Genomic DNA, 21,518 nt, shown 5'->3' with positions numbered 1-21,518 from the left:
ATGATTCCACTTCTTCCAACGATGCTCTGACTGAGGACTGAGGTCAGGACATATAGAAGGCCACTTTAGTATAGTCCAATGTTCTCCTCTTAGCCATTCATGGGTGTTGTCAGCTGTGTGTTTTGGGTCATTGTCCTGTTGCAAGACCCGTGACCTGCGACTGAGACCAAGCTTTCTGACACTGACCAGCAAATTTCTCTTTAGAATCCCTTCATATTCTTGAAATGTCATTTTACCATGCACAGATTCAAGACATCCTGTGCCAGACGCAGCAAAGCAGTCACATATAATACCCGAGCCTCCTCTATGCTCTTTTCTTGATGTTTCATTTTTTTTGTCTGTGAACATAGAGCTGATGTGCTTTTGCAAAAAGTTCAATTTTTGTCTCATCTGTCTGTAGGACATTCTCTGACAAGCTTAATGGCTTGTCAACATGTAGCTTGGCATATTCCAGTCTGGCTTTTTTATGATTTGTTTTCAACAATGGTGTCCTCCCATTGTAGTCTCATTCGTCATCTCCCATGTAGTCCACTTTGGCTCGATGACGAATGGTGCGATCTGACACTAATGTTCCTTGAGCTTGAAGTTCACCTTGGATCTGTTTACAAGTTTTTCGGGGCTCTTTTGTTACCATTCGGATTATCCATCTCTTTGATTTGTCATCAATTTTCCTCTTGTGGCAACATCCAGGGAGGTTGGCTACAGTCTCATGGATCTTACATTTCTGAATAATATGTGCAGCTTCAGTCAGAGTAACATCTTTGGAGATGGTCTGGTAGACTTTACCTTTAACATACTTGTCTATAATTTTCTTTCTAATCTCCTGAGAAAACTGTTTTCTTTTCTTCCTCTGGTCCATGGTGAGTGTGGCACACACTAGGGATGTAAGAAAATATCGACATGGCAATATATCAGGATCTTTTTTTCTGCAATAATGTATCAATATTCAAAAGCTGTGTGTGTATTTTGTGGTAGAATTTACATGCAAACATTTGTGTATTTTCTTTTCTTTTGGTACAATTCAAACGCCGACCGCTAGTTGGAAGCAGTGTACAATGAAATGTAAATCCTTCTATTTTGGTTCAGATACCTCATGTTAAACATGTCAAGTATCAGTTTGGACAGTTGATTCAATTTTCCTATAATAAATTCAGTCCAAAAAAAATCGCTAATATTGTCTGACTGAATGGATCGCAACATATTGTGATGTATCGTCTCCCCTGTATCCTAATACGTATCGTATCGCCATAATTTCACCAATACACATTCCTAGAACACACCATGTTACCAAAACAACACAGCCCTATATGTAGGCCTATTGACTAATTACAAAGATTATAGACACCTGTGATGCTAATTAGTGGACACACCTTTAATTAGCATGTCCCTTTGGTCACATTATTCTCAGTCTTTTCAATGGGTATCGTAATTTTTGTCCAGGACTATTTCCATGAGTTTATTTTCTAAATAATTCAGTTGAAACATGGTTGAAAAGCAATGTCTGAATTTCATTAAATAAATTTCATAGAATTTTGATTTATTATTACTTTTGTCGGATTCAAGTTATTTCTGTGACCATTGCTTTTTCTTCTTTTCTTCTTGCTAAAAGGATATGGAACAATTTTTTCCACCTGTGTTTGTGCAGACTTAATTCATTAACTACATCTATCACTATGAGTTATTTATATTAAATGACCTAAACTTTCAATATGTGTGGTGTAGTGTTCTTTCATGTTCATGTTCTCTTTCGAAAAATATATTTGATTTAATCTGGATGCATAAATAATAAATCATTTGCTAATTTTTAAATGATTGCACAATGTTAGCCATATTAGTTACATGTTGCACAACACCACTGATCCTGTGCCACAAACCTCAAGCTTATTATTACAAAGCTGTGCTTTAACAATACCAAATATCAAGTCACAACACGATTTTGAGTAAAAGTTAATTACCAGTACAAGAAAACAAGTTATTCTTGTTTCACGTCATCTAACCACCGTACTGCTTTTTTTTCCTAAAATGAAAGCTTTAATTAGTGAGATGCCTTGTATTTATTAATTGTGCAAAAGTATAATTAGATTGCTACCACACTGATTGGTTTAAAGATCAGAGATGAGGAAATTTTGCTTTAAAATGCATAAGTTGGATAAAATGTTCACACTCAACAACAGGTCTCTGATCATGTGTAAGTGAGGAGATCTGGTCTGCTACCATGGAAACAGAATAAAAAGGACAGGCTGAGCTTTCTGGTTTAAGGGCCCAAACATTAGGAAGCAGAGTTTATGCTGTTAGCTGTGAGATCATGTCATTTCCACTTGCATACAGAAAAAAAGCTGCAGGACCCAATTTTCACCCATCATGATGGAAGACAAGACTCAAAGAGCACAAATCATGCATGATAAAATCAGATATGTACAATAAAAATGTAAGAAAATTAACATGACAGTTAAGGGATGATTTGCAATTTTCTTTATCACACTTCAGCAAAATATGGTGTATTTGGCTGCGGGAACTGTACACGGTCACAAAAGCAGAAATCGGAAGGTTGCAGGTTCGAGCTCCGCTCAGTCTGTTGCTGTCGTTGTGTCCTTGGGCAAGACACTTAACTCACGTTGCCTGCTGGTGGTGGTCGGAGGGACCGGTGGCGCCAGTGCTCGGCAGCCTCGCCTCTGTCAGTGCGCCCCAGGGCAGCTGTGGCTACATTGTAGCTCATCCCCACCAGTGCGTGAATGTGTGTGTGAATCATAGTGAATGGGTGAATGACTGGTTGTGTTGTAAAGCGCCTTGGGGGGTTTCAGGACTCTAGAAGGCGCTATATCAAATACAGGCCATTTACCATTTGCCATTTACCAGAAGCAGATGTTTTGATGAGATTTTCAGAGCTGAATTCCTGCAAACTACTCAAAAGCCTGTGTAGAGCGTGCAGGACAGATGATAGTTAACATTAAAGTGAGATTACAGCTTTTGTGCAGACTAAGATGACTTGAAACGCTGCCCAATGGGAAAGATGAAAACATGCCTCTTTGCACACTAGTTTCTGTGCAGTGGTTAGTCTACACACGCTGCATTATGTAACCAATCTCACCCTTTGTATTGAACGAGACAACTGGTGTCTGTATACAGAAGCTTTAAGCAGATTCCCTCAACTTCACTGAGTATCAGTTTTTAGCCACTTTTAACTAAGTTCGTTTAGCGGAAGTAGTTCTAGCAGCATGAAATAACCTTGAGGCAACCACGCCACTTGAGTTGCATCATTTCTCACTTCAGAGCCATCTGAGGCCAAGACAAAATTTGTCTAAAAACACTTGTTACATTGCGACACCCCAGCTTATTGCTTTAGGTTGAGCTGCTAGCATGCTTCACTTCTGAAGTTTTAGTCTGTATTTCCACATGTAATACAATTAAATCATGCAGACTGATTATATATGAAAAAACAAAGCATAGAACAATTTTGCCATTTTATTTTTGCAAACACGTGCATTCCAGTTTACACAGAGTGAGCATTCAAGAGTAACGAAGGCCAACTGAAGTCATCAAGTTAAGTCCATCAAGTTGTTAATGCATTGCAGAGCTATAGGTGAACCAGATCCTCATGCAGACCAATTTACAAAGACTTGAAGGTAGAAATTTACAGCCATTGCCATAAATAGTGCAGAAACATTTAAATGCTGAAACATTTAAATGCATGTTGGAAGGAGGTTGTCAAAGCCAGTGGAATGTACAATGCAGGGGACAGGACCGGTCTTCAGGACTCTGATTTCTCCTGTTCGATGGCTGCAAGAGTGTGAACACATTAGAGCCACATCAACTTCGTCTGAAACGTGGAGGTTTAAGGGTGGTACATACTTTCTTTGGTTGGCAGTGTGTTTTTCTCATGAGTCTCAGTCTTCTTCAGCTTGGTTTTGTCAAAGGTTGTGACTTCCTTGATGTCGGGTTTGTCAGACATGTTTTAACAGGTGCTGAAAGCAGAAGACAGATTTTGTAATCAGGTTCCAGCAGAAATAGCAAAACAGGAACTCAAATGCGTTAACGAGAAGCCTTACAATGCATTTGGGCCGTTTATCAAGCTTAAATATGGAACACTACTATAATTTAAAGCAATAACAAAAACGCTCTAATTTGGTGATTTAAACAACTAAATTAGATAATCTACTTAAATCTGCACTGCTTTAAACAATCATTCAAAAAGGTCTACACATCTACTATAAACCTGTGCAGGTTGTAATATAAACCAACACTTAGCAAAGAAACAACCAGCACGCGCTTACCTGGAGCTGACGCAGAGAAATCACACCGAACCGAAGTGTCGAACACGAAGAAGCAGAGTAACGTCTCGTGCCGCAGCCAGCCAATAAATACTCTGTCAGATGCTAATGGCGCACTGACGTCACTGCAAGTACGCCTTTTTACGGAAGTTCAGCTGATTTTTTAATATTTTTAACAACATAAAGAAGAAAACGAGTATTGTTGAAAGAAAACCAAATGTTCACGGGAAATGCGTGACAAAATCAAAGTAAGCACGTTCATTTACAAAGAAACACTCTAATTAGCTGCAGCTGTCTCTTACTAGTAAACTTGATTCAATAATCTCTTCCAGATGCTACTGGACGTGATGTTCACCACAGCAGCACATCTAGATGTTTGGGTTTTTAGGAATAAATGATAACATAATCTGCCGAAATATTTTAGAGATTCGTTTTAGTTTGTGTGCATCAAATTGGTGTAACGTGGTGTGGTGCGACCCCACGTGGGTAAAAGTGGCACTACAATACTAAACAGAAAAAAAAACTGGATTAAACCAGAACTGTCATGCAGATGTTTGCACTTATACTATGGAATCTAATTTTATGGTTGCAGAGAAAATGTCTTCTTTAAAATCAGCTGATTTATTTATTTACATGATGTGATTGTACACATTTGAAAAGCTACAACATTATTTAATGAGAGTAGAAAATGATACAAACATGTCTATTAGTTTCATAGACTAACAAAGACTTAAACATTGGTTTCAAACATCTATAAGTCCCAGATTGTGTTCGTTGATCAGCATCCTTCACTTGCTGGTGAAAAACTTTGTATAAGTCTTGTTGTACATAATCTGATTATCTACTCTCACAACACTCCTCAGATTTTGCCAGAACCAGGGCTCTGCTGCTGCTGTTCTTGGCCACTCCACAACGCTTTTCTCACACAGTCTCCTCCTCAGGCGCAGGAAGTGAGAGTTCTGCAGGACAGGCTCCAGCATCAGCAGCACAATCACGTCTAGATTTTCATCCAGCAGTCTCTGGTGGGCTAGGTACATTGCCAGCTTGAAGACACCGGTCTTAACATAACCCTCTGTCAGGACAAACAGAGTCTTACGGCTGTTTTGGATGCTCTGTGTGAGGTTATCTACTAGCGGGACTCCTGGAGGCCAATCCCTCTCCTCCAAGCATAGAGGAAGATGCTTCTCACCTTCCTCTTCCAGTTTTTCCCGCAGGTTCCTCATCACCCACTCAGAGACATGTGGATCTTTGATGTCGTAGGTGACAAAGAGATCATAAACATTATCTGACGAGTGCAAGGTTTTGTATCCCTTCAGCTTAGCATTCAGGACGTGCGAGATATAGGAAACATCCCAGTAGAACAAGTGAGCAACTGTAGCCACAAACATGAAAGCAATAACAAGGAAACTAGTCAGGATGTACATCTTAAACGCCTGATTGTCATTTACACACTGTTCAATGTCAAAGAGTACCAGCGGTTTGTCCTTATCCTTTTCCGGTGTGCCACATGTCACTGCAGTTGTCAGTCTAGGGATTATCTTCCTGTTGTTTCCAATCCATATGATGAAATCTAATGAATCACACGTACACTGGAAGGGGTTTCTCAGCAAGTACAAGGTCTTAAGTTTATTCTCTGGTCCCCATTGGAAGGTAGACTGATTGATAATTGGTAATTTGTTGTAGCTGAGGCCAAGTGTCTCTAGACTCTTTATTCCTTTAAAAACCCCATCTTTCATGTAGAAAATGTGATTTTGCCTCAGATCAAGGAAAGTCAGAGAGTGACTGATGGTTGAGTTAATACCCGCAACAAAAGTTAAAAAGTTTTAACTCAGGTCTAAAGTTTTAAGTTGAGGGAAAAACATCAGTTTGTCCCACAGAAACTCAACCAGCTTGTTGTGACAGACGTGTAGCACGGTGAGGTTACGAGGCAAGTTTTCATAAACGTTCTCCGGGATCTTTTGAAGGTAGTTGAAGGATATGTCTAAAAGCGTCAAGTTGGTAAGACCGGTGAAAAGGTTCTTGTATGACCCGTCGTTTTGTTGCAAGGGAGTTGTGTGAGAATCGAAGTTGAAGCTCATATTCAACACTCTTAAAACGGGCAAGTTTAGGAGGAATTTTAAATTATGCGTTATCCCATGTGCTTGGAAATAGTGTGAATTGAAACTGAGGTCTAGAACCTCGAGTTTCTTCAGTTCTTTGAATGCATCGTCATAGGCCAAGTCGATTTTATTGAAGGACAAGTCCAGGTATGTCAAGTTAGGCAACAAGGAAAATTCAGTGCCATTGAGCGCTGCTGAAAACCCATTCCCTGATAGGTTGAGACACGCTATGTCTCCATAGCCCTCGAACTGCTTTGGAGAAATAAAGAACAGATTGTTTGAGCTGAGGATAAGAACCCGTCCAGCATCGTAACACTCCTCCTTTATGAGTTCGTGCGTTAACTCGTAAGTGTAAACCCGTGGATTGGGTTGAATGAACGACGAGACGGAGAGGTCCGGCCTCTGAGGGTCTCCGTCTCCTGATGTTAGGAGTTTTGTCTTCGGAACAGGGTACAGCCTGTTCTCTGCTAGGTAAATCATTTTCAAATGGTGAAATTTACTGAATACAGTTTGATCAGAATAGATGATGAAGTTAGTCCCCAGATTCAGTCCAGACAGGTTTTTAAGGCCGTGTAAAGGACTGAGTGTGTTAACGTCAAGACTCTGGAAGACCAAACCCTCCAAGTGCAAGGTTCGTAACGACACAAGGTTAGAGAAATCTTTTGAAAGTTTTACCTTAACAGGGTAATTTTTAGGATTGTAGTTGAAAGAAATATCAATCATCTCAACATTTGGAAGGTGTCTGAGAAAGGTAGCCTCTCCTGTAACTGCTTTAAATAAATGGTTCTCTGAAAGAAGCAGGCTTTTCAGCTTCTTCAGCCTCTTGAACCAAGATGGATTCAGGCTCACTAGTGAGTTTCCTGCCAGATTAAGCACCTCAAGCTGAGTTAGGTTTTCAAATGCATCAGTGTTAATCTCAAGAGAGCCGTTGGGGCAAGGAAGGCAGGGATGTGGAGAGTTTTCACATCGTGGACAGTTCCCTTGTATTTTAAGGATTTTTAGGTTGTACAGTGCAGAGAAATCGTCCTTCAGGATGCATTGTATTCCGTTTGAAGTGAGGTTCAGTGTGCTCAAGGATTGAGGTAATCCTTTAGGGACGAAGCTTAAGTTGTTGAAAGACAAGTCCAGATCCTGTAGTTTGGTCAAGTCGGCGAACGTGTTTTCCAGAATGTTCATACGTTTTTTGCACGGCTGCCCATAGTAGCAGTTTCTGGAGAACCACAGCTGGGTTAAATTTGTGAGGCCAGCAAAGCTCTTGCTGTTGAGAAATGTGATATTGTTATTGCCTAGCTCGAGGATTTCCACACTGACAGGGAGGGTGTCTGGGATTTCTACCAGTCGCATGCCAATCAGTTTCAGCTCACGCATCTTTGTTAGGTTTTTCAAATTTGCATTGAAATCCATTGTCTTGCCCTTGTTTGCCCAGCTGAGATCGAGCCAAGTCAGATTCAGAAGAGCAGAAAAGTCATTAGGTTCAATTTTTTAATGAAATTCTCAGATAGATCCAGATCCGTTGTGTTGCTCGTTATCCCTTCATGAGGCACGGCTTCCAGGTGACGGCCTCTACAGTCAAAAGAGACCTTAGAGGTGTTCAAGGCCGTGACGTCACAGGGGAACTTTGCTGACATCCAGGGAGGCACGCATGCAGCAGGTTGGATCTCTGGATGGTAACACAGGAAGAGAAGGAACAGATGGATCCAGCACTTTAAAGTCTGTAAACAAATAATGAAGCTGGTCATTTTCCTTATTTTTTTTCTTTTTGCCTTTTTCTCCAGACAAAGGTGGTTTATTTATTTATTGTTTTTTGGGGATACATTCATTTACTTCTTTATGATCTAATGTTTGAGATTACATTTAATAATTTTTGAGCAGCTTTTAAATGTTGACTAAAATCCAGAATCACCCTCTGCTACTAATCATTTTTCCACATTTTTCGTTTTATTTTGTGGTTGACATTTTAACTTTTTCAGAAACAAAATATTTTTTAAACTCTAATAAAAAAATTGAAAAGTGAAACTATAAAAGCATATAGTGGAAATAAAAAAAATAATCATATGTAAAACTGTCATGACTCCCAGACTTACACCCTCCTCTGCCTCTGCTGCCTCCTCAATCAAGCCCTCAGCCACTTAATTACCATCACCTGCACCCTGTCATCAGCTCATCACACACACCTGCTCCTCCTGCTATATAACACACAGCCTGCTCTCCAACCAGTGCCAGATGATTGAAAGCTATTTGCCAGTAGAGCTTCCAGCCTTTCACCTTGCCTGGACCTCGTTTTCGTGCCTGAACCCTGAACCCTGCCGCCTGCCATCTCGACCTCTTCCATGGCCTACTCCATTTACCTGCTTTGCCTTGTTCTGGTTTTTGACCCACAGCTTCTCTCTGACTGTCTCCAGCCTCACCCTCCTCGGGTAACGTCACATTTAATAAAGACTTTAAATGGTGCTTTACTGTGTTTGGTGTCATCACGGGTCCTTCTAGTTCAGCTCATGACATAAAACGCGTGACCTTGCACTTATTGTTTATGCGTGTAAGCAGTTTTTTGTCTATTATTATTGAAAAGAAAACGTGCTAAATAAAAGTAGTTTTGCAGTCTGACAGTAATACAAACAACTTGCATTCGCTTATTTTTTTTTAATATTAAAACCCTAAATCTGTTTAGTGGATACTTAAAACTGCTGTTCCATGCTTTACCAGCAGGTGGCAGCAGTTTATTAGTCAAATGATCAGTAGAAACAACAGATTCTTTCCTAGTCAAATTGTATTTAGTCTCAGTGAGAATTCTGATTTTTGAAAATTATTTGTAAAGATATTAATCCGAAAACATGATCTCTTCTAGGTACCTTGCCTAACCACAATAAACAACCAACCTGCCAAAATGAAATATGACTTATTAGCTTGAAATGAAACAACCACTAACTTCTCTATAAAAAGGAAAAAATAAAAATAAAGATTATTTATGTACAACCATGTTTGGCTTTAATATAAATCAATATAAATTCAACATTTTAAAACATTCAGTAAAAATGTAGAAAAACTGCCCTAATGAGGAGATTACTCATTGAGTCTCATACGTGCTATAATTTTTGATCTTAACATAAATCATACAACATAGTCAAACATGCATGTAACATATAAACCCAATCAAAAACAACATCCTGCTAATAATTCCATTCTGACACATGAACTCACCATAAACGATCTGTGTTGAACCCACATCATCTTCAAAGGTATGCCCATAAAAGTATTTCAGATTTCAAATGACTTTTAAACCATGTGTATCAAAAACAATCTTCTAACTGAAGTAAAACTGAATGCAATAAGCTGATTGGTTCACACAGCTAGACAGGATGTGGAAGGAAAGTAGCTTGTGAAATGCAGAAGTACAAATGCATTTGTTTCGCTTCCTTGTTTCAAGAAATATTTGTAGTTTACATTTTTATGAGACTAAGTCATCCATAAAATTGTGGGTTCTGCAGTAAACAAATCTGAGACAAAAGGGGAATTAACTTTTAGCCCAAGGCTATATTCACACACAAAATTCATTTATGGAAGTACAAGAAGGTAATCCGCAGTGACAAATGGGGTAATTCAGTATATTTTCACGTTTATAAAGTCTCTTTGAAGAGATTGCTGTATTGTTTATGGCTCTCAGTGGCTAATACACTCCTGAGGCTGAACCAGAAGTATGGCTGCGCCTGAGGGTTTGTTGGCCACTCCAGCACTGACCGCTTATACAATCTCTTACGTAATCGGAGATACTTTGAGTTGCAAGGCACTTTCTCCAAGAAAATCAGCACTATCACATCGTTCTTTTCATCCATCAGTCTTTGGTGGGCCATGTAGAAGGCAGTTCGGAAGTTTCCTCCTTTGATGTATTTTTTGGTGAGGATGAACACGGTCCTTTTGCTCCGCTGGATGCTCTGGGAAAGGTTGTCGATCAGTGGACACCCAGGGACCCAGTCTCTATCCTCCAAACACAGAGTCAGGCGGCGGTCTCCCCGGACCTCCAAATGACTGCACATCTCCCTCATCACCCACTCAGATACGGCGGGATCATCTTTGTCGTAGACCACAAATGCGTCGTAGACTGCGCTCTTGGAGTACAAGCGGCCATAGCCTTTGAGCTTAGCCCTGCAGAAGTGGTAGATGTACCAGACGTCCCACATGTAGAGGTGGCTGGAGATGGACAGGGTGACGAAGCTGAGGATTAGAGAAGTCATGAGAGTGTAGAGAATTATTGACAGGAAGGGGTGCTGACAGGCCTGTAGGTCCACTGAGACCACCGGATTACCTTTCTGTGCGCCCGGAGCAGCGCACGTAACATCTGTTCCCAGCCAAGGGATGGCCACTGTGGTTCTGTTCAGCCACATGACAAACCAAGTGGCATTGCACGTGCACAGGAATCGGTTTTTGTGCAGAAGCAACATGTCCATTTGGTTCACAACATCCTCAGGAAAGCTGGACTCCTCAATGTGCTTTAAGTGATTGAAGCTAAGATCAAGATATTTGAAGTTGAAAGCATCCTTGAGGAAGTTTGGTGTGAGTTTCAGGATGTAGTTTTTGTGTAGAATAAGTTTCTTCAGTGATGTGGTGCAGTTCGACAGCATTCTTGGAACAGTAGTTAGGTAGTTTCCACTGAGGTCCAAGACTTTTAGAGACTGTAGGAGTTGCAATTTCCCCCAATTGAAAGAGTTTAGGTTGTTGTCAGTGATGTAGAGCTCAGAAAGCTGGTCTGGTAGACCGCTGAAGACGTCTGGCTGAAGAGAATGAAGGTTGTTTTTGGAGATATCGAGCACCTTCAGATTAAGCAATTTCTTGAAATAGTTGACATATCTAGTGTCCCCGTCTCTCCACATCAGATCCAAGCGGTTATCTCTGAAGTCCAACCTCTCTAGAGATTCACTCTCCATCTCTGTGTTGGTGGAAGTGGAGATTTTGTTCTGGTTCATCATCAGGATCTTGAGATTTTTCAAGTTCTTGGTGAAGTTAAGCATGTGTGTCAGGCCTTCTGACTCAAAATAATGATTGTTTTTGCTGATATCTAAGATGACCAGATTTCTCAGCTCTCCAAACGCGGTGGAGTAGAGGAGGTCCAGGCGATTGGAGGAGAAGTCCAGATACTGTAGGTTAGTAAGGTTGGCAAATTCAGAACCATTCAGGCTCTGGCTCATGGCATTGCCTGACAGATTAAGGCATCTCAGCTCTTTCAGGTTTAAAAACCTTGAATGCAGGAAAAATATATTGTTTCTGCTCACATCTAAGGTTTTACCAAACTTGCTGCACTCCTTCTTCACAAAAGATGAAATAATTCCAAGTTCCTTGTCTTTGTACTTGCAGCTGCGTGCATACTCATCATATCTGAAGTAGTGAATCTCTCTCACTTCCTTATTTTGGAACTGATCAGCTGCTGACATGGGCGACCAGAGCAAAGGCTCTCCCCCGGTCAAACCAACTCCATCTTGCCCATCAGAGGGAGAAGATATTTTGTTATCAGACAGACTGATTACCTTAAAACTTTTCAGTTCCATCAGAATACTGAGGTTTGCCATTTTAATAAAGTTTGTGCCAAGATCCACCACCTCTAGATTTGGCAGAGTCTTTAAAGGATCTATGCTCTCTTGCTTAAGTTGCTGAAACACGTAACCTTTGAGTCTGAGAATCTTGAGAGACTTGAGGGAGGAGAAGCTGCAGTTCAGACGCAGAGTTTGAGGATACCTCTGAAGCTCGTAGTTGAACGACAAGTCCAGTTCTTCTAGTTTCCCCAGAAACAGAGGGAAAGCCGTGACGCCCATCTCCCTGGCTAAAAAGTTAGATGACAGATCGAGCACTCTGAGATCCTTGGTGCTGGCAAACCATTCAGTCAGCACGCATGTCAGAGAATTACTGTGCAAACGCAACGTCTTCAGTTTCGTCAACATTTTAAAGGCCGTCTTGCTGATTTTGAGCGGAGCGTTATTTGGACAGGGGCTGCACGGGAATGGGGCGTTGTAACATCGAGGGCAGTTTCCACTGATATCTAGGATCTCAAGGTTGGTTAAGTTTTTGAAATCCTCATCAGTGACTTCCTGGATGTTGTTGTTGTAGAGATACAGCTCTTTTAAACTCACAGGCAGCTGATGTGGAATAAAGGACAAGTTATTGGACTTAATCGAAAGTATCGTTAAACTGTTCAACTGCAAAAAAGCACCGTCTTCTATATCATAGGAAGCATTGCACGGATTACGATAATAACAGTTCTGGCCTAGGTATAGCACCTGGATGTTGTGGATTTCTGACAGGTTTGCTTTAGAAATATAAAAAATGTGATTCACTTCCAGACTAAGGAGGGTGAGGCTGGAAGGCAAGCCTTTAGGGATGCTGTAGAGCTGATTCCCATCCAGGTACAGCGATCGAAGATTCCCCAGGGTGCTAAAGGTGCTTTCCTCGATCGTCACACTCTTGGTGCACACGTGGTCCTTGGGGCCAATTTTGATTGGCACACAGTTGCATCTCATGTCGATCTCTGTCAAGTTGTCCAGACCGTGAAAGGAAGAGGAGTTTAGTTTTGGAATGTGGTTGATGGTGAGAATCAGGTTGGTAGTCTCTCTAGGGATGGCGTTGGGGACCTCCTTCAGGCTTCTTTCAGTGCAGTTCACTTTCACCTCAGTGCCGTTGCTCATCTCCGTGACGTCACACGGAAGAGTCTTTGGGTACGAGATGCCAGTTGTTGATGGGATGGAATGAGACCAAAGAACCAGCAGTGCCACACACACCTGTGCCAAAATAAAAGCATCCACAAAAGCGGAGTACATTACAATCACACTCTACCCCAAAGTGTCACCACTCAAGCAGTATTTAAAACACAACACATTCTCACACCCAAAGCGTCAAAATATGATGCGTGTGACCAAGCCTCAATATATGATGATTCGGGATGCCCCAGCGCACCAGGAGACGACGATCAGGGACCCGCACCGACATTATTCAACTACTTAACCTTCCCTTCACCCCAATCCTAACCTTAAGGTCAGTAACTGTGACCTTAAGGTTAGGATTGGGGTGAGGGGAGGGTTAAGTAGTTTACAAGTCGTTCTAATGTCCGTCTCAGCACCAGCGTCGGATACCGACGCTCTGGGACGGTGCGTCATCAGTGTGTCCCTGATCATCGTCTCCTGACGCGCTGGGGCATCCCGAATCATCGTATATTGAGGCTTGGTCACACGCGTCACATTTTGACGCTTTGGGTGTGAGAATGTATTGTAAAACAATATTCACCTCTTTTACATCGCAGATTTCAGACTATCTGACCAAACCACTCATCTTTTATAGATGAATCAAAAAGTTACACAAATAAATAAAAACAGCTTGTACTCACCAATACGAGGTACACCATTTCTATAAAAGAGGTCCTGCTTCTTTTGTACATCTGATCAGATTACCGTAGCGATGCACAATCTGTTCTGAGATGATGAGGTGAAAGTAGCAGGTGGATGAATTTACCCATTGTGTGTATAATTAGCCAGCATCACTTCCTTATTGTTTCAGACCACATTCACACATTTATCCGTCTTTTGCTTCAACGCATTCTTCCTTGTCTTAAAGGTGAATGTTCATTTAAAGGATCATTAATCTCCAACAGAATTAAGAAGGTTTTTGACAATCTTAATACGGTCGTAGTGTAATAGGGTTCAAAGCAAATTGCTGTGATAAACAAAATAAATAAATAAATAAAAAAATAAAAAAATAAACCAGACCAGCATCATTAACGGCAGAACTGCTGAGAAGAGAAAGTTAAACTCATGAATGATCAAACATGGCTGCTAAAAGTTAAGTGTCTGTTCTGACGCGTAAGCTTGCAAGAATTCATCAAAAGAGTTATTGATATGTATGTGATACTAAGAGTAAACACTACATATAAAATGAGATAACGGCATAACTAAAACAACCAGGAAGTGAAACTCAGACCAACAAGATCAATCGGAGAGAAGGCTTTTCAAAAGTTTTAATTCCTTTAATGATACTGACAAAAATAGCAGGAAATTACTTAGTATTCATGTGTAAATTAATCATTAGAACAAGTGATTCAACTGAAAAGAAAACGTTTAACGCCTTATGATTTTATCTTCTCTTGTGTAACGACAACTTTTTTTAGTGTACACATTTCTCCAACATAAAATATATATTACAATTTAAAAACAAAGTACTCATAAGATTGCAATAATTTACACATAAACCTCTTAATATAACCAATAAATCATTAAAATAGTCCATATTATATAATATTAAATAATTAATTTGAGGGAAGTCATATATATTTTAATTAAGGACTTTATATAATGTTTTTAAAACTTTACGCATATAATTCTATATGTTCTTTAGATAATAAAATATTGTATACACAAGGCAAGTATTTTTTTTCACAGCAATTCACATCGGTTTGTTGAACCCATATTTCTTATGTATGGCTTAAAAATCAACAGTCAGAAGAAAATAACAGTTTTTCGTTGAGCAGTGTTTTCAGTGAGTGAGTTAGTGTGTTTACAATAACAGAGATGGTGGCAGAGTAATGTTTTAATGCATTCCTCACACTTTGGTCACCGGGGGAGCCTCCTGCAGCTGCCTCGGCAGCTTTCAGCAGACACACGTAGTTCACGACGACCTCCTCTACCTTCGTCACCACCGCGCGGCGTTCACTCTCAACGTGCGTGCCCTCCACCAGCGACATGCAGGCTTGCATTAAGCAACACAGTGTGTGGAAGCTGTGTGTCAGAGTGAGCAGAAGCTCCTCCGGGCTGTGCTCCGTGGCCATCTGACTGCAGGTGGTGCTCAGTGCTTTGGCCTGCAGCAAAAGCAGCTGGGAGAGTTTTTCCATGTCAACCTCACAGACCTCGGGACCTTTGGATTTGCGTTTTACACTGCAATTCAACACGCTCATCATTTCTAAGGCATCTTTCCGTGCAAGTGCAAACCCTGTTTGAAGGCTATATGTTTTCCCCTTCATTGAATTTATATGAGCTAGCCTATCCTTGAGTGACATGTCCGTCACACACGCAGGCATGTTGCTTTGCTCGGTTTTACTATCTGCTTTCAAAATTGCGTTTTTCTTGCCACCAACAGAACCAGAGCTGTCAGAGAACAATGCGTGCAAAGATATTTCTCTGTCTTCAACGCCACCTTGAGTGTTTGACGCTTTCCTGAGGAAGCAATCGCTGAAGGGTCCACGGCACCTCCACGTCCCTGCATCTGGCCTCGGAGCTGTTGACTCCAGCTGCAGCAGTGAGGCTGCTGTTTGCAGCCGTCTTCCAGTCGAATCAGAGGCGACTGATCCCTGCGACAAGCTCTTGGGTAAGGTTTTGGCAGAGAACAACCTCTGCTCTTTTGGGGGATCTTGAGAGTGCAAACTCTGACCACCAATCTTCCCAGTGAGCGTGGCTTTGGTCTTTTCTATCAGTACTTCTAGGCTCCTGGAACCTGGCAAGGTGCTCCAACTCCTTCTGAACATTCGAACCTTGTACGACTTCCTGAGGCTGCTTGTTGTTGGGTCACATAAGTGTAGGTCAGACTCAGGGCTGGCCAGTGTTACCTCACTGGGCTCTGTGCTGCTTCGTAAAGATGAAGGTGACATGATTGTGGAGGTGGTACTGGTCTCGTTACAGAGAGCGAGAGATGACTCTTTCCCAGTCTTCTTCAGCTGTGTGCAAGCTACACTAGGGGTAGTAGGAAAACAAAAGATCTGTTAAGTACCAAAACTCTTTCATTTTAAAGAGAATATCAGTATCATAGATTGCTTACAAAGTGAGTTTAAACTGAGGAACATAGAAAGGATGTGCAATAATATCTGCCAGTTTTTCCAAAAATGGAAAACTGGAAATTCAAAGGGGTTCGAATGAAGGCAAAGGACTTCATTGTTTTTTTTGTTTTTTTGAAGATGTTTCACTTCTCCTCCAAGGAGCTTTGTCAATTCTGATTGGACACAATAGGGCCTAACAACACAAACTACTCCGTGGGGCGAGGGAGGAGGGGTATTCATATGTAGTTTCAGCTCATTAAGCAACAACAAATAGCTACAGTTTATAAACTTGCCTCTCTCATATTCCAGTCAAAATTGACAAAGCTCCTCGGATGAGAAGCAAAACGTCTTCAAGAAACCAAAGAAGTCCCTTTGCCTTCATTCAAACCCTTTTGGATTACCATGACCTGGATGACTGAGAACCTTCACCAGCAAAATTTGAAATGATCTAAATAGTTTTTTACTCTTTTAATGACACAGCCGTTACCTACCATGCACATGTTATACATCTAACTCTTCAGCTACTTCTCCTCTCACTCAAAAAGTCAAAATGTGACGAATCCAAGGTTTTGTTTTTGAGATGTTTTTGTTTGTTTGGCACAACTGGCCTAAAATTAAAGTAGTTGTCATATTTTTCACAGATAACGTTTGAAGTTTAGGTATGAATGATGGAAGATGTGTGATGTTAGTTCTCCGAAGTGATTTAGTGTATCTTTGGTATCTGTTTATATTGGGAATTAGCAGTTATGTATACCCGATATTGGTAAAAAAGATTATTTAGTTTTGTGCAAAGATAAAAAAAAATAAAGCAATGCAAATGTGCTGGAAACAAACATTCAATTTCTTAGCAAATCTTTTGGCAAAGTTCATCAGCAGAAACAACATCAGCTATACAGGTTGTTGAGGCAGAGCTCTAAAGTTTAACGGACGTTTACTGAGTGTGAAACTCACAATTAACACTTCATGTCACGTCACGTCACACGTTCATTCTTTCACATGGAGCAAAAACAATCAAAGCTCTTGATGTTACATAAGAACAAAGCCATGCAGCCAGGTCTAATGTCTAACTGTTCTGAACACAGTTCTTAACGCTGAACTGGAAATTAAATGTTCTGCTTTGAGGAGACTGACGGAGTAATGGCGGAGTGGTTTCTGGGGCATTTTGTGGAATCGGGAGTCCAGATGCTCCAATTATATAATCTTATTTTATTTTTGTAATTATGCTTTTGTTATCACAGAAATGCAGCTGTCAATCTCATTTAACTGCTTAAATTTTTCTGTGTTGCATCCGTGTTTTGACACATTTTGCTTTTAAAAAATATTGACTTTAAAACTAAACTGCAACATTTCCTACAGTTGTGTTTCAAATACAAAGTGACTTTGGTGTCATACTGTAATTCTCCTGAACCATCGCATTTCTTGTTTTTTTATGATACATTGACTGATTTTCTTAAACCTACTCATTTTAGAGACTAAGCTCTGCAAAAATACTTCAGAAATATCACGTGTTTGCTTACTGCTGGTGGTATCCATGAATGTGAAGTAATCTGGCTTTATTTTTCCATTTCTCAGACATCTCTGTGTTTGTGCAGTGAAGGTGGAGGCTATTGTTCAGCTTGCAGCAGTGAACTTTTATTATTATCATATATAAGCGCCACTAATTCCAAATATTTAGCACATTTTTTTGGGTGGGAGTCATTTCTCAAGGGAAAGAGACCTTTTCAGTCTGTCTTTTGAAATTCAAATGGAATAGTTTATGGATTAAAAAAAATGAAATTGGTGTTGATTAATTTTATTGAAAGCAATCAATTTAAAGATGTAAATATCACAAGCAGAGCTCTTTCACTCACCAGCCTTATACATAAAGCTGGGAGACGATTTCTGAATGCCACGAAGACAAAATCAGAACATTTACCGTTTAGTTCCTACTGAAGAGAATTTCTTTTCTTTATTTAGCCCCCCCTTCAAACTGGACAAAGACCCCGTAATGGGACTGGCATCAAGGCCTCATTAAAGTCTCTATTAGCTGCTAACACAATAATAAACATCCTGCTTTGGATTTTTTTGTAGATAAAACATTTGTGAGCTCAATCACTAAAATAAGGATGCCTCATGAGTGTGTTAAGACCTCATCAAGTCTGTTCTGGTTGGTGTTAGAGAAAGGTCATCCATAGTCCAGTTTGAAGGAACCCCAAGAAGCCAAATTGGTTATCAGAGTGAACATCAAATTTTCTACTTTAGTTTCTAAAGAGGAGAACTTCCCACGCTCTCTTTGTGCCCTGATCGAATACCAATCAGAGCCGCCCCCCTTTCTGCTCAGTCTTACCAGTGGTTTCTTTGATCTTGGGCATTCTGTGACTGCCGTCCCGTGTGCTTCCAAACCCAGGCTCAGCACTGGTGGCTGCATGGATCTTCCTCAGCAGGGTGGGGTCCATGGGGCTGCCAGCCTTTCCCTGCACTGCAGGTCCATAAGCCTTCTCCTCAGCAGCAACGTAACTCAGCCCCTTGAGTGAAGACTCTGATAGTACATGCATGTTGTCAGTGGCACAAAGGGGGGAGTCCATAGGGGTGACACAGCTGCTGCCACCAGTGCTACACCCAGCATCTATAGAGGAGCATTGTGAGCTTTGGAGAGAATGAGCGCCTTCACTTTGTATTGATGACATGCGCTTGCCAACATGGTATTCATATAGCCGTGTGACTTCTTGCTCCGACTGTGGAAGCTTTATCTGCTTCTGCTTATTATCCTGTGAAGTCACACCCGACTCTGCAGGGAGCGGCCCTTTGGATGGGGAGAGGAGACGGGCGTTTAACTGTTGGCTTCTTTCATCCGAGTCCTGATTCTCTGCCTTCGCTGTCAGCCTGTCTGCGTGGGAAGCGTGTGAGTCATTGGCACATTCTGGTGCAAGGTTCTCTGCCATTTTGTTTCCCGGGGCTCTCTGCTGCCATTTTTGATGCCTGTCTTTACAGTGAGTTCGCCCCAGATCGAGTTGGTTCATGTAATAGGAATCTCTCACAGTGAATGCGTTATACTTCCCAACAAGATGAGGGGCCTCCTCTTTGGCTGAGTCTGGAGATGTCAGGTGTGATTGATCAGAGGGATCACATGCATCTCCTTGGAGACCGCTCTCCGTCTCCCTCTGCTTTCTTCTTTGTTTGCTCATTAATGAGCCCATGTGCATCTTAGTGAAGTATTCACTGACTGATTTTATCTCCATAGTCTCTGGTTCCATCTCACCACCATCTGAGTGAAAAATCTGCGAGGACGCGATTGCACTGGATTTTTCCTCCCCCTGCTCATCACCTGGTGCGCTCCCCTCTGCCTTTTCTTCACTCATGGCACGGTATCCTTGTGGCATGGCAGCATGCAGCCTGGGGCGGTTCTCTGAATGTCTCTGAGCTGCGGCCAGCTCAGAGCTCTCTGTCATCTCTGAGGAGTTTGTCTCATTGCCAGAATCTGAAGAATCTGGACTAAAAGCTCGGGATATTTCTACACCTGTGTACCACAGAAAGACAAACACCTCATTAACAAATCTTTTCACCTACACATGGGAAATATCAAGGAATGTTTCAGCAGCAATTAGTGGTGATAATGCAAATTAGCATGATTATGAGAAACGGTTCAATAACACACAGGGTATTATTCCTCCTGCAATTTAAACAGATATATTGTCTGTGTAAAATATTAAAGACCAAAACGTTACTGAAGCGGCACTAAACTATGTGTTATGCATACTTGCAAATAAATGTGCATGTTTTTTTCCATTAAAATATAGAAATAAAAAGGCTAATATTTGAATAATTTGATTATATCACTTCTTTTCTTTACACCTTAAAGAGCAAGTCACCCCCTACCAGAGGCTAACTCCACTCCCACTTCCTGTTTGAAAAATGCAAGAAATGCTGTTGCGTAGAAAACTGAGAGGGCGGAGCCACTAACAAACACACACACACAGGCTCACGACAGCATTGTGACATCATAATGTACCAGTTTACATCATAGCATACCTCTTAGCCAATAGCGATGGCAGATTTAAATTCAAATACAGTGCAGAGTTTTTACCTGACAACGGCACAACACTGACAGTTTCAGGCAGAATATTTAAATTTGAACTAAGATGCACTGAAGTGCCAAATTATTGACTACTCCTGTCTGCAGCACGGTTAGACACACATTTATATAGTTTATCAGCAAAAAACAGTTTATTTGGGGGTGAATTGCTCTTTAATTAAAGGTGCAGCTATTGAGAATGTCATCATGTGGTCAAATTTGGGTACTGCAGTCCACATATCAAATTAAATGAGTTTGCTTTTCATTGACACCTGCTTTCATTAACTGTGCTGCAGTTACAGATGAGCACCAGAAGATTCGAGATGATGAGCAAAGATGAGTTATACACAATAAGTTGATGAACAGGTAAATATCTTTCATTGTAATGTCGAGCTGTTGGTATATGAAAATATATCTAGTGATATATTTCGAGCCGACTAGATACCGTGGCTTCTTAGGGCTGTGATATACTTGCTGTTTGACGATGCAAACGCATGTTTAAAAAGGCTGCCATTCGTTACTTCATTTGTGCGCATCCCCCGAAATGAACAGGACGTGTCTGAGCGCTGCATTATACTAGTAACCAGTAGGTGGAGTTGACAAAACGAGTGAGGCACACTCACCTTGGTGACTCCGTCTCTAGAAGTCTTTCATATCATCTTTGATACCGCTGATGTCTCTTTTTTTGTCGTGAATTCAAAATTACCCAGATACTGATCTCTTCTATTGACGCCATGTTTGTTTTGGTTGCACCCACAAACCCGGCTCTCTGTCCGGTCTGAGTAGTCTAGTTCACCCCCTAGTGGAACACCCCAGTACTACATGCTGTCCAGTGCTGTGCTGCAGCAAGTATGTGAACAAAGCCCGCGCCAGCCCGAGGTCAAACAGCAAGTATATCAAAGCCCTTTGGGGTACAAGAAATAACTTCTGGGTCGCCCCTGTTTACTGGCTTTGGTTCTTGCCTGCCAGTGTTGGATTACAAATGCTGGCGCTGCAGGGTTAGCTTGGTGCAAACTCTGCAAACTCACGGGCTCAAAGATTGTAAACAAAGACTGTGCCCCTCTTTCGCCTTTTTTAAAGGAGGAAACAACCCAGCCATCTGAGAACAAAATCTGTTACAACGTGACCTTCCTTCCAACATGAGACATTAAACTGTTTTGTGATTATTTGACTGTAGATTTCTTACTTATTGCACCTTTAAATGAAATTAGCCTTTTTACTATAATTGGGTACATTTACATTTTAAAATTCAATTCAATTCAAGTTTATTATATAGCGCCAAATCATGACAAGAATCATCTCAAGGCACTTCACATAGTAAA

General features: G+C 41.0%; 3 protein-coding genes and 1 long non-coding RNA gene across 6 annotated transcripts in view; all 4 read right to left on the bottom strand.

Annotated features, from left to right (window-relative positions):
• Window positions 1-3,449: 3,449 nt before the first annotated feature.
• On the bottom strand, window positions 3,450-3,965 carry LOC139062630 (uncharacterized). Its single transcript, XR_011516194.1, has 2 exons — window positions 3,850-3,965; window positions 3,450-3,777 (listed from the first exon to the last, which is right to left on the bottom strand). It is a non-coding gene; the product is annotated as an uncharacterized lncRNA (long non-coding RNA).
• An 802-nt stretch (window positions 3,966-4,767) lies between these two features.
• Window positions 4,768-9,699, bottom strand: LOC107389944 (toll-like receptor 7). The gene is given in 3 exon segments (XM_015966372.3): window positions 4,768-7,848; window positions 7,851-8,079; window positions 9,566-9,699. Coding segments are annotated over 3 exon segments (3,069 nt in total). The 5' UTR covers window positions 9,614-9,699; the 3' UTR covers window positions 4,768-5,056.
• A 282-nt stretch (window positions 9,700-9,981) lies between these two features.
• On the bottom strand, window positions 9,982-14,213 carry tlr7 (toll-like receptor 7). Of its 2 annotated transcripts, XM_070543995.1 has the most exons (3): window positions 13,731-14,213; window positions 10,668-13,128; window positions 10,268-10,576 (listed from the first exon to the last, which is right to left on the bottom strand). In XM_070543995.1, the coding sequence occupies exons 1-3, from the start codon at window positions 13,779-13,781 to the stop codon at window positions 10,407-10,409; spliced, it is 2,682 nt and encodes an 893-aa protein (XP_070400096.1). In that variant the 5' UTR covers window positions 13,782-14,213; the 3' UTR covers window positions 10,268-10,406. The 2 variants fall into 2 exon arrangements, with proteins under 2 accessions (XP_054602848.1, XP_070400096.1); XM_054746873.2 differs by having other exon boundaries at window positions 9,982-13,128.
• Window positions 14,214-14,341: 128 nt separating this feature from the next.
• Window positions 14,342-21,518, bottom strand: part of frmpd4 (FERM and PDZ domain containing 4) — a 45,050-nt gene continuing 37,873 nt past the window's right edge. For both annotated transcript variants that reach the window (XM_015966376.3, XM_015966377.3), the window contains 2 exons: window positions 18,472-19,641; window positions 14,342-16,057 (listed from right to left, as the gene is read on the bottom strand). In XM_015966376.3, coding sequence (XP_015821862.1) covers window positions 14,829-16,057; window positions 18,472-19,641 — 2,399 coding nt within the window. In that variant the 3' untranslated portion in view covers window positions 14,342-14,828. The remainder of the gene's footprint in view (window positions 16,058-18,471; window positions 19,642-21,518) is intronic.

Source organism: Nothobranchius furzeri, chromosome 14 (genome assembly GCF_043380555.1).
Source record: "Nothobranchius furzeri strain GRZ-AD chromosome 14, NfurGRZ-RIMD1, whole genome shotgun sequence".
Classification (NCBI taxonomy): domain Eukaryota; kingdom Metazoa; phylum Chordata; class Actinopteri; order Cyprinodontiformes; family Nothobranchiidae; genus Nothobranchius; species Nothobranchius furzeri.
This window is presented reverse-complemented; position numbering and strand designations above follow the sequence as displayed.